A 15,399-nucleotide genomic window follows, 5' to 3' on the forward strand; every position below is an offset into this window, starting at 1 on the left:
GAGTGGGTATCTTAGTTATGGTGGTATGTATAGTATCCGTGAAATGTTTTGGGGCGTCCACATTCATGTATGGCTTGATTTTTGCAGTGAGCTTTTTCTAGTCCATACCATAGTGATATAGAAAAACATTTTATGATATTGAGTCTTCCCACTTGTTTTACATAAAATATATTTCGCGGAGCAGTCTTTGCGCCTTTAGTGACAGATTGTATTTGATTAACTAAGTTACCCCGTAAGATTACCAAAATGTCATTCGTACTAAAGAAAGTTAGATAGCTGTTACATAAATAAAATTAAATATGTTACCTTGACGTCCCTTATGTATTACATATTTTAAGTACCCTAAAATAATTATAAGTCGACGGAACACAATAAAGCAACGATAAAGCACCTTACTATCATAAAGAATTCTGAAGCAATTTGTTAGTTTGTACCGTAGACGTGCCTATTTTACTATAATGTATAGTTATTGATTTTATAAATATTAGGATTGAAAAGATGCAATATATAGATTTACCCTATCCTTTCGTTTTATTTACAAACATTTTTCATCGATTACATAATATACCTAGTTATTGTATTTTTAAAGTTACATACCCAATGCACTACCTACATGCTCCCGTGATTCCTTGATCTAATGATTATAAGTCTAGAGTCAACTCAAGTGATCTGTCCAAGACTTGATTCCCAGGATAAATTATGTGGCATTTTCTTTACTTTCCTCCAGTTACGTTAAGACACGACAAACATACTTTCTATTGTATCCGGTATAAAGAAACTGTAGGTAACATAGGAGAATATGGTTTTAATTTACTTATGTAAGGAATAATAAAAAGACACTTGAATTTCAATCCACATGTTGTATTGTTCATTTTCAATTCTAGTGATATAAAACTTTATACCCGTATATCAAAACAAAATAACAATGGAAATTATGAAAATGTATAATCCGACAGGCCATTCATGGTAACACTCGTATGCACTTGTTTCAATAAAGATATCACTTCAATCAAGCTTGCATTCTCTTGATTCAACTTAAGTAGATTAATTTTATAATGCCAATGTTTTTTTTGTTCAGTTTAGCAAATCAAATGGCGTTCATAATACAGGATCATTTTTGTGATTTAAGTAATGATTACCGAAACACCCACGTTGCATGTTGCCACTGCACACCTGCACAAAACGGGCGAGTTTCTCAAAGCGCAGACTGTGGTTGATATTCACAAGATATAAGCTAGAAAATAACTTTAATAAACAGTACATACAATATACATAACTATAGAATAACTCGTATCCGTAGTCATTACAATTAAAATCTTTTTACAGTAAAGCTAACGTTCGAATCGAACTCGATAACATTTATTGTGATGCAGAGTCGTGTCAAGAGATCATCATCGGTGGATCGGCTCGGCGCGTCTTCCGAAAGTCTTAAAACAAGTTTATAAATAATAAAATAAAATCGGGCAATCATACGGAGGCCTTCAATCTGTTTTCGTATTTATTGATCTTTGACACATTTCTGATATAATCATACATTACTATCACATGACGAGCCTCACAGCGACAGATAGGTCTTCTGGACCGTGAGGTTGAGGGGCAGGTCGTCGTCGGAGTCGGAGTCGCGCGCCACGCGGCTGGCGCCCGGCGCCGCGGGGCTGCCCCCGCCCCCGCCCCCGGCCCCGCCCCCGCCCGCGCCCCCGCTCGAGCTCGCCTCGCCGTTCTTTTTTGTAGTATTATACATAACATTAACAACGCTCCTCAGTCTTTTGCTCTCGCGGCTCGGTCGGCGGCGCTTCCTGCTCTCGCTCGCCCTCCGCTTGCGGCCGCCGGCGCCGCTGCCGCTCGGGCCGGGCTCCGGCGCGGCGGGCTCCTCCGCGGGGGCCGGCGCCGGCTCGGTCCTCCTCGCGGCCTTCGCTGCCTTCCCCGAGTTGGGTTTGCGTTTTCCAGCATTGTCCTTCTCCGGCCTCGCCGTCTGCCGGTCCCGGCGCGGTCGCGACTTGCGCGATTTGCTCCTCCTCTCGGCGCTCGAGGGATCGACGTCTCGTTTCCGTTTTAATCTTTTACTCCGGGGCGCCTTCCTCTTCCTGTCCTCCTCGCTGGACGAGGAGGGGGTGTCGGTGTCGATGAACAGGGACGGCGAGGAGGAGGCGGAGGACACGCACGACGCGTACGACGAGCTCGAGCTGGAGCTGGAGCTCTCGCGCGGCGACGACGCGGGCTCGGGCTCGGACGCGGGCGCGGCAGGGGCGGCGGGCTCGGGCGTGCTGCGGCAGGTGTCGGAGGTGGTGGCGGAGCCGGAGCGCGGGCGGCGGCGGCGGCGCGGCGGCGGCGTGTAGCTGCTGTCGTCGCTGTCGGAGTCCGGCGGCGCGTCCATGGCGTGCCTCTTCAGTATCAGCTTGACGAGCGGCGCCTGGCGCGCCTCCTGCGCCTCGGACGTCTGCGGCTGCGGCTCCGCGGGCGCGTCCTGCACGATGACGTCGCTGTCGGAGCCGAGCAGGTCGACGACCTCGGGCGTGCGGTCCTGCGGCGGCTTGATGTACCCGACGACCATCACCTCGTCGTCGTCGTCGGTGTCCGACTGCGATATCGTCTCGATGGGGATGACGTTGTTCGCGGCGGGCTGGGGAATGTAGTTCTGCGGATACACCGGCGCGGGCGGGCGGGACGGGCCCGGCGGCGGGTCGGCGGGCCCCGAGCTGGACACCATCACGATGTCCGAGTCGACGCTGGCCTCCGACTCGGAGCTCGATATCACCTCGTTGACCATCGTGGATATCCTGGTGTCCGTCGTGTACTGGACGTTGCGATCGTAGCCGGTCATGTCGTACGGAGTCGAAGCGAAGCAGTAGAGTTCGTGAAGGAAGTGCTCGGTTCGGTCGCGGAAGTAGACCTGCATGGCCTCCCTGAACTCGGTCGAGTTGACGTGGTACTGGGGCAGGAGCTCCAGAATCCGTGCGATCACGTAGGATATATGGCCGATGTTTTCATTCAGGAGATAGTGGAGTTCCCTGTTGAGCCACGGCACCAAGCGGTGCATCTGCGAGTCGTTGTACCTAAAGACAAAGAGCGAGCGGTGGTGAGGGTCGCTTCGGAGACGTATCACGTGCGCAGTGTGAGGGTAGTTAATAAATCTTTGGACAATTTCACACAGCGCCAGCTAGCCCCAAAGTAAGCAACTCAATGCTTGTGTTATGGGTGCTAGCTTAACGGATATACTACTTATATACTTTTTTTTATTTTATTAAATACATACATATTTAAACCCAGACCCGTCACAGAAATTAAAATTCATCATTTCAATTTCTGCCCGGCCGGGAATCGAACCCGGGACTCGGCATAGTAGTCCGTTCTGAACCACTACACCAAACGGCCGACTAGCCAGTAGTTGGCAGTTACCTGTAGAACTCGGGCGAGCAGTCGCGGAAGCGGCCGGTGAAGTCGGGCAGCGGGCGCGCCCAGAGGTTGTGCCGGTAGACGGTGCGGCGGAAGGCGGCGGGCGAGCGGCGGCGGCGCGCGGGCAGCGTGCGGGGCGCGGGCGGCGGGAACACGTCCGCCATGATGGGGTAGTGCTGCAGCAGCAGCTGCTGGATCGCGATCGTCTCGCGCCGCGGCAGCGTGAGCGTCGTCCTGCCCGAAGACAAACATGAGTGTCATTTATTTAGAAAATCATGGCTGTAATATACAAGCCATCGCTTCCCTGAGCCAGCAAGCGTGAATTACACGACTTGAAACTGGGACTTTTCAAACTAGTTTTGTAGCTCGCCATTATGTGGGAAACGTGAGCAATTATGTTGGGGATTTAACTCAGTTGTTTTACTTTTTTTTTTTATGTGACAGGAGGCAAACAAGTAGTAGTTTGAGAAGCATTAAATCTAAGCTAGTTAAAGAGTTTCCTAGCTGCTTAAATAAGTTCGTACATATTACATTTTCAGGTAATAAGTACCATTTACCCTATGTCTAGACAATTTGGCTTTTGAGCTCAGTTAAGCCCTACCTTGGTGGCTTATGGTCAATATGAGGTCCTATCTTGTTAGGATGCGCGAAATGATAAAATCTTAACAACAATTTTAGACTAATATATTATTATGGACTCATCATCCAATCCGCAATAAAGTAATACTTATTCCAAAATCAAATTTATCATCTGCCTACATTTAAGCCCGTATTCACAAACATTACTATGAGGTCTCAAAGTGCGCGTGGACGCACAGGGTGACACACGAACCAATCACAGAGTTCTATTCAACACTGTGCGTTCGATTTGCTGCTTCACTTAAGCAAGCATCGTTTGTGAATACGGGTGTTAGCATCCTAGGCCTACAGGGCTAACGAGCAGCGCAAGAAACGGATACACAGGTATACATTAAAATTCAACTATTTAGAACACACCCATTTCTAAAGTATACACTTATTAAGAATTTAAAATTTCACATTCGAATTAAAAAATAAATAAAGTTGAGTACCTGTATCTAAACCTTCGAGTGCTTGCAGTGAGACTTTCAAAGTCGAGTCTTTCAAGCGCCTCTTCAGTTTGACGCTGTTCCACCATGTACTCTTCATACTGATGGTTGGAACGTACATTGTGTATAATAGACCTGAAGTTTTGTTTGCAAAGTGGACACTCAGCTTTTACCTGTAAAATGTAATTGTAATGTAATTACTTAATAATTCTAAAATATTGTAATTGTGGCTGATCACAGCTTGAACATCAGACTACAAGGGCCAGAGTGGCCAAAAGACAAATCAACTGGATTGTAAATCCCTTAGGATGTCACCTGACAGCCATGTCACATTGGCTCTCTATTATGGACGAGGAAAATGCAAGGAGGTGCAGTTTGATTGGGTTGTATAATGAAACTCTTGAAAATAGTACACACAAGTGTATAATGATTGTAAGTTAAAACTTAATTGCAAAATGTTTTGTAATCACTTTCGCCACATTGGTTCTAATTATTTTGTTGCTCATGACAATCTAAAAATTAAAGTACATGCTTTACATTCATAATTATTTAACCAGATATTAGGTATTCCCATTCATAATATTCTGAGAAATACAACTAAGCAAGGTTGTCACTGGCAAAAAGTATGATATATCCTCTTGGCTATGTATCAAGTGAGGAATGGTATTTTCAAGTGATTTCAAAGTATTGATTTTAAGTTATGGATGCCTACAATATGGATTGCCCTATCACATTGAAAATTGTTAATTAAGTAGGCGAAACAGAATGAATGAATTTTGTCCTTACCCTGCTCCATGTTAAAAGGCATTTAAAGCAGAATTGATGAAGACAAGAATCTGTGAATGATTTATTTCTGCAAGTGCCCAGACAAATGGCACAATTGGGGGGCGGGGAGCCTCTGCCACTTTCATGCCGTGGACTGCTGTCATCACTCTTAACACTTGCACTGCTGGGATTTGCTCCAGAGCTGTCATCTTGCATTGGAGTTGATACTGTTTCCATGTTTGATATCTATAAAATGAAAAGTAAATTTTATTAATGCTTGCAATTGCTTCATGAGAATCTTTGTTTCTGAAAAACATTCATTGCTATTTGTATAAAAAAAACGTTGAAAAGTACGTCACTATAGGTTGCAGCTCTGGGCAGAAGAGCCTATAGATCAATACAAGATTTTTAGACGAAGTACGTAGAATGTTTTCAGTGGGACAGCTGACTTATAAGCGTGGGCATTAATCAATAGATTAATGGGATGAACGTCAATATATCTGAAAACCTGAACTTACCTTAGCTCCGAAGATGCGGGATAAAATGATATCAATCAAGGCATAACTATTTTTTTATTGTCAATGTGCGTGATCTTGACAGATTTCCCTAGAACCTGTGACGTGATGAGTGTAACCGTAAAAATGTTTTAGCTATTCACATGCAATTGATAATACAACTAGACGGGCGAAGTAACACCATTGTAACCAAATGATACTATAAGTTACCAGAACCAAATTGATAAAAATGCGAGAATTGAAAAATAATAATCCACCGAACAAACAACCAAACACATTAATGGTTACAGAGTAGGTATAGTTCCAAAATACTGGACTGTCCTGTCGATGACATTGACAGTGGGGCGCCACCGTCAATACCGGATCGCTGGTTCAGATTTTTGCCATGTTGGAAACCATATAGTTGAACGATGGTAGCGCCCCCCTGTCATTGAGTTTGGTGGGACAGTTCAGCGTGGGTCATCTATAATGTCCAACAAAAAACATTGATCAGCAGCTGCTGTCACTGAGAAAAATAATTTAAAAAAATATTGCCTTTTTAATTTTGTTTATGGATATAACGGCATTGGACGGAGTCCATTTATGACATACCTAGTGATGTGCTTATGATGATTTTTTTTGTAAATCCATCTGGAGCAACCTTCTGGTTAAAAGTCAGCCGGGCCTGAAGGCCTGAGTAAACAATGCCGGCATTCTATAGTTACCTATAGTCAAATCACAAGCAATGTTTACCGACTATGCTGAATTTCAATTGCTTGGCTGTAACATTCAACTAACTTTCAACGCGCCTGTTGTTATAGTATTATAACTTTCTTTATGGTCTGTCTACTTTTTTACGAGCGAACCAAAAGAGATTGCGTTTCCACAAACTATAGTAAAAAAGCCAATTTGTACTCTGTGGTCCATTCATTTGACAATTGACAGTGACAGCCAAACTGACATTAAAAAAAACAGAATTGTCGAATTTGTAAAAACTTTAATTGGTGTTATCTAACCAATATTTTCAGCATGGGCTTGTTAAAAAAGGTAAATCATATACCTAAGTAAATGTTAATACACTATTACTACAAAATTACACAATCATAGAATGTACAATTTGTTAGTAACTAGCATAGCCCTTTGGATTTGGCTAATAAAAATATGCTGCAAATTAATCTTTGTAAAATTCAACGTTATTGTATTTTTTTAGACAACAGGTCTCACGGGTTTGGCAGTGGCAGCTAACCCACATCACACTCTAGGTGCACTTTATGGCAAGATTTTAAGAACTATTAAAAAAATGCCTGAGGCCTCAGTCTACCGCAAATACACTGAGCAAATAGTCCGTGAACGAGCTGCGATTCTGCAACAAGTATGGATTATTAGACTTAATTATTCCTCTTGTAATTTACAGCCTAAGTGTAAATCGAACCAATTTCATTATCTGTTGCTTGATGTTATATCATTTCTCAATTTTATTGAGCCAATAATGTGATGTTTATTTCAGACCAAGGATGTGTATGAAATTGAACAGAAAATTAACTGTGGACAAGCTGAAGAATTAATCATCCAAGCTGAAAACGAATTGAACTTAGCTCGCAAAATGTTAAACTGGAAACCCTGGGAACCTTTGGTTGCAAAACCACCCAAAGGACAGTGGGACTGGCCTCCAGCACAGCCTTGAATTAATTGTAGTCTGCCAGGATCCACATTCAAAATATTGTTTAGTTCATTCAATAACACTATTATTATTTAAAAACTAGATTTATTTGTAGTTGAAATAAAACTCTTGAACTCATAATAACATTTTTATTATTTTCTGATAATACCGCTTTTGTCCAATTAATTAAATTGACATCAATGCATTTATCATAATAAATGCCTACTAGATTGTTGAATAATAAAGTTGTTATTCAAATAAAAAAATAATGCTTAATTTTGCTAATAATGTACATATGCCAAAGTTGGAGCTTTAAATATTTCATTATCAATATTTGATCTTTCAATTTTAAAAAATAAAATACCAGAATAATAATTAGAAGTGATTTTTTTTAAATAAATACCTAGAGAATACATAATCTAGTATTTATGTTTAGAAAAAATAATATACTTGCAGAATGCAAATAAAGAAATCTTGCAAATTAAATTATGTCATGGTCATCAAAACAGCACAATGTCATTTGAAGTAATAAATGCAATTCTGATTTTTTGTTGATAAACATAGTTTAACTTTTTAATAATAAAAAATATAGGTACAAGTCTGTCTGTAACCATTTTACTAGTCTTTGGCTCATATCTGCAGTAAGTACAAAATCTATTACTATTATTGTTACTACGTTTTTAGAGTGGAAATAGATTCAGTATTAGCATATATTTACTGTGTTGGAATGTGTATATTATATGTGGTATGTTCATAGATTAACATTGATAAGTATACATAATATAGCAGACCAAAATGGATATATTATTATTATGTACTTTCATTAATATACATCAGTTTTAACTAAATCTAATAATATTGAAAGTGAGTATTGATTTGAAATAATGGTTATTGTATTGTATCTCAATTCTTGGGAGTAAAATATAGTAAGTATAAAATAATGTCTCCATTAAGCAATTGAATATCAACACTATTTGGCACATTGTATCTGGTTGTAAATTATTCACTAATCACTTAACACATCATAAATATATGAGTAACCAATTTATAAATTTCATCTCACAATGTAACATTTTATCACTGATAACATGTTTTAGATCTTGCAAATACAAGCAATGATTTGTAAGAGTTTTGCACGTTACAAAATGATAATGGTAACTCATTTGTACAACAAAACTACAATACAAAGTTTGTGTTACACACCTTTTTTATCAGCAATAATTGTATAAACTTATGTTCTATATTGTGAATTTGTTAAAAGTATGGTGTTTTATATTTAAACTATTTTAACATACAAATTAAATTCCTAAAGTTAAAAAAATAAATAACAATATAAAATCACTTGTATAATACTTATAAATGGGGGATTTACTAAGAAAGGCAAATAAATCCCATATTATAACAATATCAATTTGCTGCTTAATTATATTATATTTAATTCTTTCATAAATGAAAGATTTCATAAAATGTAAGCTTATAAATACTGATAGTATAGCTATTTGCCTTGAATTGTAAATCCACCATATAATTGTCCCATCAGCTCTGAACCTAAAGTTTATATTTCCTGTTTTAATATTGTTATGTAGAGGTAACACCTTTTCTTGCTACTAATAAGTTAAGGACTGGGTGTTTTTTAATATAACTAACTGCTTTTTTGTGTGTTACCATGGTGAAGTCATATCCATTGCATTGTAGAATTTTGTCATGCATTCTCAACCCAGACTTAGCAGCAGGACTTCCCTCATGGACTTCAGTCACATAAATACCCTGGCAAAAAGGAAACAAATTTAAATTTTTAGCATACACTTCAGCTGATTTCATAAAATTGGTAAGTATGTACTTATTTGTTAAATAAACCATGTTTCAAGTTAAATACTTACGTTATCAGTATATCCCTGGGGGCTTTTACGAAAATCTTGGTCAATACCACCGCCGATTTTAAATCCACATTTCATAACTTCTCGACCTTCTGCATCAACCCCTGCCTCTTTTTGGAGGGTTATTGGTATCTGTCGAATTAACACGTAGGCATGAGAAAAAAATGCTGGAGAAAGAAAATACCTACTAAGGGAGTGGTCTACAAACTTACACTAAGGCACTCCATCGCCGTTCCCGCCTGGTGCTGAAAAGCCATTTTCGCCATGATGAATAGATTTGTATGGTACAACTTCTGGAATATAATATAAAGCCACGTATTTTCAATTTAATAATCCTTTTAGCACAGTTCCAAACAATGCACAACAATCTTTCACGAATAAGATTGACCATAGAGAAAATGGTGAGTTTTTTTATGACGTACGGCGAACTAGAGACGCTTACTCAATATAAATCATCGACTATCGATGAAACCGATTTAGTTGTCCAACAACACTTACCGCCCTAGCTATGACATTATGACAAGAGGGCGCTTTTAACATGAAGCATGAAGCTAAAGATGCTTTTATCAATATTAAGTTCCGATTTTTACCACGTTGGACAACACTGGAAGGAGGGCGCTACTATCAATAGGGTTACTGGCGTCTTAATACGCTTCAGACGCTCCAGAATCATTTGATCTATCCTAGGTAAACTTTTATGCAAACATTTTTTTAAGTCAGAATTTTCCAGCTGTGAAAAACTAAAAAAAAAGTACGTTCCGTTCCAGTCCGGAACCAAAAAAAACAAAGTTGTCAATGACATGTCATTCTGACATTAAATAATAATCACATCGTAAAAAAAATTCGTACCTATTTTAATTCCTTAATTTAATCGACTTTTTAAGCCATAAAATGTTTGTAAACAATGCATTATCAAATTAAATAATTACGTTTTTAGAATGATATATTAAGATTTAATTTTTCTTCCAGATGTCCGGGGAATCTAGGCATGTATGGCGAATAGTATTCAGAAATTTTATTAACTCATTAAGACCTAGACAAATCACAGGAAACAGCATGGGTAAAGGATTTTTACTATAAAGTTTTCTCAGACTACCTTCAAATATTTTAGGTCAGAAAAAATTGAAAAAACTTGAATTTCTGGAACTGAATGATCATTTCATATTTTTTAGGTAAAGATTATTTAGGAAATGCATACTTTGAAATTCCTGCTGATCCCCAAAGAGGTAAAAGGAAACCGACTCGTTGGTACGATCCACCAAAGGGCCAAGATTTTCAGGATCCCATCCCAGCTGAATGGGAATCTTGGCTGCGATATAGGAGGCATGTATTATTAATATTCCTAAAAATTTAAATATAGCAATTGAGAATATACAATAATACCTATATTTTGTTTATTAATAATGCATTATTTTCATAGATCTGAACCTCCAACAGAAGAAGAAATAGCAAAGAATGTAGCAATAGCTGAACTTAAGAAAATCAATGCCTCAAAGATTGAAGAAAAGCGCTTGGCAGAGGGAGGCTCCTTGCCCACTCCAGTGGAACGGGGAGCGCAGTCATTTCCCACATACCCAGAATATCACACTGGTCATCCAGAGATTCACCCTAAAAATAAAGGCGACTAAGATAATATGAACACTGACCTCATTGTAAATAGTAAATGAAAGAAGTATTTCATTTGACCTCATTAACATTAGTTTGAGTTCTGTAGATACTTATAGATGAAATTATAAATGTTAATATTTTAAATTTCATTACTTTTTGGTTTGCTTTTTAGACTGATATCTGATACTAAGACAGTTATGCAATTGATTTGGTCACAATAATAAAAGTAAAGGTTTTAAAACCCCTAATACATTATAATAATGAGAGATGTTAACTGAACTATTGTGGCCTTTTTAAAGTCCTAATCCCAGTAACATTGAGTTAATTATTTATTTGTACAAATGTAGTAGATAAATTATATTGTATTTGATGAAGCATGTCTACCATGTCTGTGCTGTGATAGTGTACTTAGTGAATATCAAATAATTATTTTTCATGATGTTATAAGAATTGTTTTATTTACTCACCACTGTGTTTAAATGATGAGAATATAAGACTTAATCATCACCTGTAATGTAAGACTTATGCCCTTATTCAACAAAACTTATCATAATTAAATCAACATAATTTGTCTGCAAGTCATAAAACATTGAAGGCAAATAGGCAGGTGGTAGTACTTGCCTGCATTTTTATTTTATTATACTAGCTGTGCCCGCGACTTCGTAGGCGTGAAAATAGTTTGACTTTTAATTAATATTTACTGTTTGCAAAATTTTTCTTTACTGCTCCGCCCCTATAGGCGGCAAAAATGTTTTTTAAATCGGACCTATAGTTCCGGAGATTAGCGCGTCCAAGCAAACGAACTCTTCAGCTTTGGGTATATTCTTAAACTAGCTTTCCGCTTGCGGGTTCGCCTGCGTGTAATTTTGTCTGTCACAGAAAAACTTTATCGCGCGCGTCCCTGTTTCAAAAATCGGGAAAAAACTATCCTATGTCCTTTCCCGGGACTCAAACTATCTCTATGACAAATTTCATCAAAATCAGTTCAGCGGTTTAGGCATGAAAGCAAGACAGACAGACAGAGTTACTTTCGCATTTATAATATTAGTATAGATATCTATACTATAGCCTTGACAAGATTTCCCGAGGCAACTCATTAAGTAGTTACCTACTTTTAATTAATAATAATAATAATAAACCTGATATTGTGGTGGTTGACCGATCCCAACGTCGCTCGTGCTCGTTGACATCACCATCCCGCATGACGAAAACCTCGTGAAGGCCGAGAAGGAAAAACAAAGCAAATACCTTGACTTGGCCCACGAGGTGACCGCCATGTGGGATGTTGACTCGACGATCATTGTCCCGATAGTTGTCTCGGCAAACGGGCTAATAGCGAAGAGCTTCGACCAACATCTAAAGAAGCTCCCGCTAGATGGTTGGCTCAAGGGTCAGATTCAAAAGGCGGTGATCCTCAGCACGGCACGCATTGTCCGGAGGTTCCTCAGCCTGTGACCCTGACCACCGGTAGCTTGGGCCCTGCTCCGCTGCCAGCGGGTTAACTATTTTTAAGATTTTTGTTTTTATAATGTATTTTTATTTTTTGATAATTACATTGTAAAGAGAAAAAATTAAAAATAAGAAAAAAATGAATAAAGAAATAATAATAAATAAACTTTATTGCTAAAATGCACATAAAATGCACTAGGCTCTCGCGGTCTGTATCGCATCAGCCAGTGAGTGATTAATTTACTTTCAATAATTATAAGTAGGTACTGTGAAAAAGCTCCGGTTCTATTATGATACAATAAAGTTTGAAGGTTTTAATAAAATTGTATTTTTTTTTATTATAAACTAATTTAAATCAATTTCCTCGATGAAGCTGCGATTTCGCATCTAGGGGAAAGTAGTACGAGTTGATCCCCTGGGGTAAGATGATCTTTCGCGATTGTGCTGAAACCACTAACGTCATTTAGTTTCTTTCACTAGTAAAACATAGCTCTGTAGGCCTAAGATGCGCGCCGTGATAACTTTTATCGACGTCAAAATGTATGGGGAAAATCGATAAAATGGCGTGATAACCGCTTATCGCGGCGCGCATCTTAGGCCTACTGGACACATCCCCGCCTCAGTCAAATCGTAATGGTGGCGTGAGCGATACATCGAATTTGATGAGAAAAAAGAAAAATTGTGTATGTACTTCTGATCTAAAATAGGCATGACTTTGAGCTTATGTTACTTTTATTCAAACAATGTTAAATGTAATTACTGTTGTCGTTAGGCATTCTATTATGTTTAATTTTAATATTTTGGCCATAAAAACGTAGCCGCGTACTTGTAGATTATTTTAGCAAATATTTAACAAAAAGTGGGACTTGGGTCAAGATGATCCCTTCCTATAATATGTACAAGATGATCCCTGGAAATTAAAACAAAAAAGTCAATGGAGTAGTAGTCCAGTCAATGAATGCTTTAACAACGGTGTAGAGATAAATCCATGGAACACAATTTCTGACCTCGGGACTTTATTTAGACTAGTTAGGAGGTGAACATAGTAAAAGTCCCCGCCCTTAGCCCTTAAGCCGGCGGGGAGAGGGGGGTTTATAAGGTACCACTTTTCGGTTTTTCGCTTAATCCTCGGAAACTATGCGTCTTAGTGACATGACTACTATGAACCAAAAAAACCTTATTCAATTTGCTACAGGTGAGACAGTCAAGTTTTTCTATATCTTGTATAGTTTTCGCGGTATCTGCTCTAGAAGGTCTGTAATATTAGAAATTTTAATTTTGTCTTACATGTTCCCATCAGGAGAAAATCGACTAAATCAACATTAAGCAAACATTATAGACATGCGGGAGCATGTTAAGCCTAGTTCCAGGGAGGGGAGTGCATCGTGCGTATATTTAGACGAACTAATTGGTGCCACTTTTGACTCCTCATCACTCAAAAAGCACTGTGCATTAACACTTCAAATTAGGCTCATGTGTTGAGACTTGCAAGATAAACATCAGCTTCAAATTTCATAAATATACCTCAAATGGTTATTTAGAAAACACTTTGAAAAACAATCATAATCGAAAATAACCTTCTGGCGCTTTATAGTACCTAATTCTGTGCAAGGAAAAAAAGACTTAGGGGAGGAATTTCATCCCATTCATACCGTATTGATACTGCACAAAACACAGGCTTTTATTATTATATTTTGGGGCGGTTCTGGCCATCATAATTCGGGCCCAGTGGGTACTTATACTTAAATTACTATCTTGTCCTCTATTAGGTTCAAGATCTATTGTCTTTGCAGACTACCTCGACGACCATTCAATATTTGTAAAAGGATTTTATTAAACGATAATGGCTGCTGTTGACTATTTAGACATAGTTGATTAGTAGGTAGGTATATTTTTATAACCGCAATAAAATGACACGTGAAAGCCTAGATTACTAACACTATGTACCTATACCTATTTACTTTTATATTTTTTCTCAAACAAAGTCAATTTGATGCATTCATAGGGGATTATTAATTTATGAGTATGAAATTATAGTTAAGCACTTTTCGCTTGAAATATACGTCTGACAATTGCTTCTCTGATAACAGTAAGTAACCATTAAAATATTAAGATAACGCGGGTTGGTTAGTGTTGTCAATCTTGACTGTTTTAAAATAGTAGTACTTAACAACCTAATTTACTTAGTTAAAAATTAATTAGGTAGGTAATTAATTAGAAGGATACCTACTTACTAATATTCTTATAATTTGCTATTCGGAACGAAGACGAATCCAAAAAAAATAGATAATTAAAATGGGTTCAGCGTCAAAATGGGTCCGAAACCATTTCCCCTAAATTAAGTAATTAAAATTTCGGAAAATCTAAATGCTGGTTCTTTCCTTGCACAAAGGCTTAGTATTGCCATTCGGCGAGGAAATGCAGCCAGCATTCTCGCCTCTTTGCCTCACGGACACACTTTTATTTTTGAGTAAAATAAGTTTAAGTATATTTTTATTTAGTGTAGAGTTAAGTTTGCCTTAGTTTTAAAAAAAATCTGTTTATTGTAAATAAGGTTCAGCCATTTTTGAGTTTTAAACCCCAGTTTTAATTTAGGTTCCTATACTTAAATAAGAATCGCGTAATTATAATAATAATTTTGAAATAAATAAGTCTAGGTAAGCCTAAGTGCTAACAAACAACTGATGACACCAGATCTACCCTTGATACGACAACTTAAAAATAAGTTCATAACATGGTCAATAATAACTCACAATAATCTGTGTTTTTGTATGACGATAAATATGCTGACGTTCATCAGTTTAAATATGCGCAATTCCTGAAACTACCGCGCCAACATGACCGGTCAGCCTCCTGAAAAAGGAAAGCTCTCATGCCAAATTGAGATAAGAATAGGTAGTTAGTAGATTTTATACTAAGTATAACCGTAATGCCTTTTCTTCTCAAACCAATCAAAATAAACCCACGTCATTAATAAAGAATAATATCAAACAATACGAGGAGTGAGATGATGGTATTATGATGTAATACAATCGAATATGCGTGGAATATTTTTCATCGATCACTGTTGGTAGGTATAGAATGTA

General features: G+C 38.1%; 4 protein-coding genes across 5 annotated transcripts; 2 read left to right on the plus strand and 2 right to left on the minus strand.

The window, feature by feature from the left end:
• Positions 1–1,555: 1,555 nt before the first annotated feature.
• Positions 1,556–6,207, minus strand: LOC135088203 (E3 ubiquitin-protein ligase Topors). The gene is made up of 5 exons (XM_063983121.1): positions 5,744–6,207; positions 5,247–5,471; positions 4,464–4,633; positions 3,397–3,627; positions 1,556–3,053 (listed from the first exon to the last, which is right to left on the minus strand). The coding sequence occupies exons 2-5, from the start codon at positions 5,460–5,462 to the stop codon at positions 1,556–1,558; spliced, it is 2,115 nt and encodes a 704-aa protein (XP_063839191.1). The 5' UTR covers positions 5,463–5,471; positions 5,744–6,207.
• A 448-nt stretch (positions 6,208–6,655) lies between these two features.
• On the plus strand, positions 6,656–7,523 carry LOC135073583 (NADH dehydrogenase [ubiquinone] 1 alpha subcomplex subunit 5). Its single transcript, XM_063967752.1, has 3 exons — positions 6,656–6,766; positions 6,930–7,091; positions 7,227–7,523. The coding sequence occupies exons 1-3, from the start codon at positions 6,749–6,751 to the stop codon at positions 7,401–7,403; spliced, it is 357 nt and encodes a 118-aa protein (XP_063823822.1). The 5' UTR covers positions 6,656–6,748; the 3' UTR covers positions 7,404–7,523.
• On the minus strand, positions 7,514–9,652 carry LOC135073574 (tax1-binding protein 3 homolog). Its single transcript, XM_063967746.1, has 3 exons — positions 9,469–9,652; positions 9,260–9,388; positions 7,514–9,146 (listed from the first exon to the last, which is right to left on the minus strand). The coding sequence occupies exons 1-3, from the start codon at positions 9,520–9,522 to the stop codon at positions 8,958–8,960; spliced, it is 372 nt and encodes a 123-aa protein (XP_063823816.1). The 5' UTR covers positions 9,523–9,652; the 3' UTR covers positions 7,514–8,957.
• Positions 9,653–9,833: 181 nt separating this feature from the next.
• On the plus strand, positions 9,834–11,314 carry LOC135073556 (NADH dehydrogenase [ubiquinone] 1 alpha subcomplex assembly factor 2). 2 transcript variants are annotated; one of them, XM_063967736.1, is made up of 4 exons: positions 9,834–9,943; positions 10,226–10,316; positions 10,429–10,579; positions 10,677–11,314. In XM_063967736.1, exons 2-4 carry the CDS (start codon positions 10,226–10,228, stop codon positions 10,882–10,884), a joined length of 450 nt encoding a protein of 149 aa, XP_063823806.1. In that variant the 5' UTR covers positions 9,834–9,943; the 3' UTR covers positions 10,885–11,314. The 2 variants fall into 2 exon arrangements, with proteins under 2 accessions (XP_063823806.1, XP_063823799.1); XM_063967729.1 differs by lacking the exon at positions 9,834–9,943 and adding an exon at positions 10,039–10,149.
• Positions 11,315–15,399: the final 4,085 nt, after the last annotated feature.

Source organism: Ostrinia nubilalis, chromosome 1 (assembly GCF_963855985.1).
Source record: "Ostrinia nubilalis chromosome 1, ilOstNubi1.1, whole genome shotgun sequence".
Classification (NCBI taxonomy): domain Eukaryota; kingdom Metazoa; phylum Arthropoda; class Insecta; order Lepidoptera; family Crambidae; genus Ostrinia; species Ostrinia nubilalis.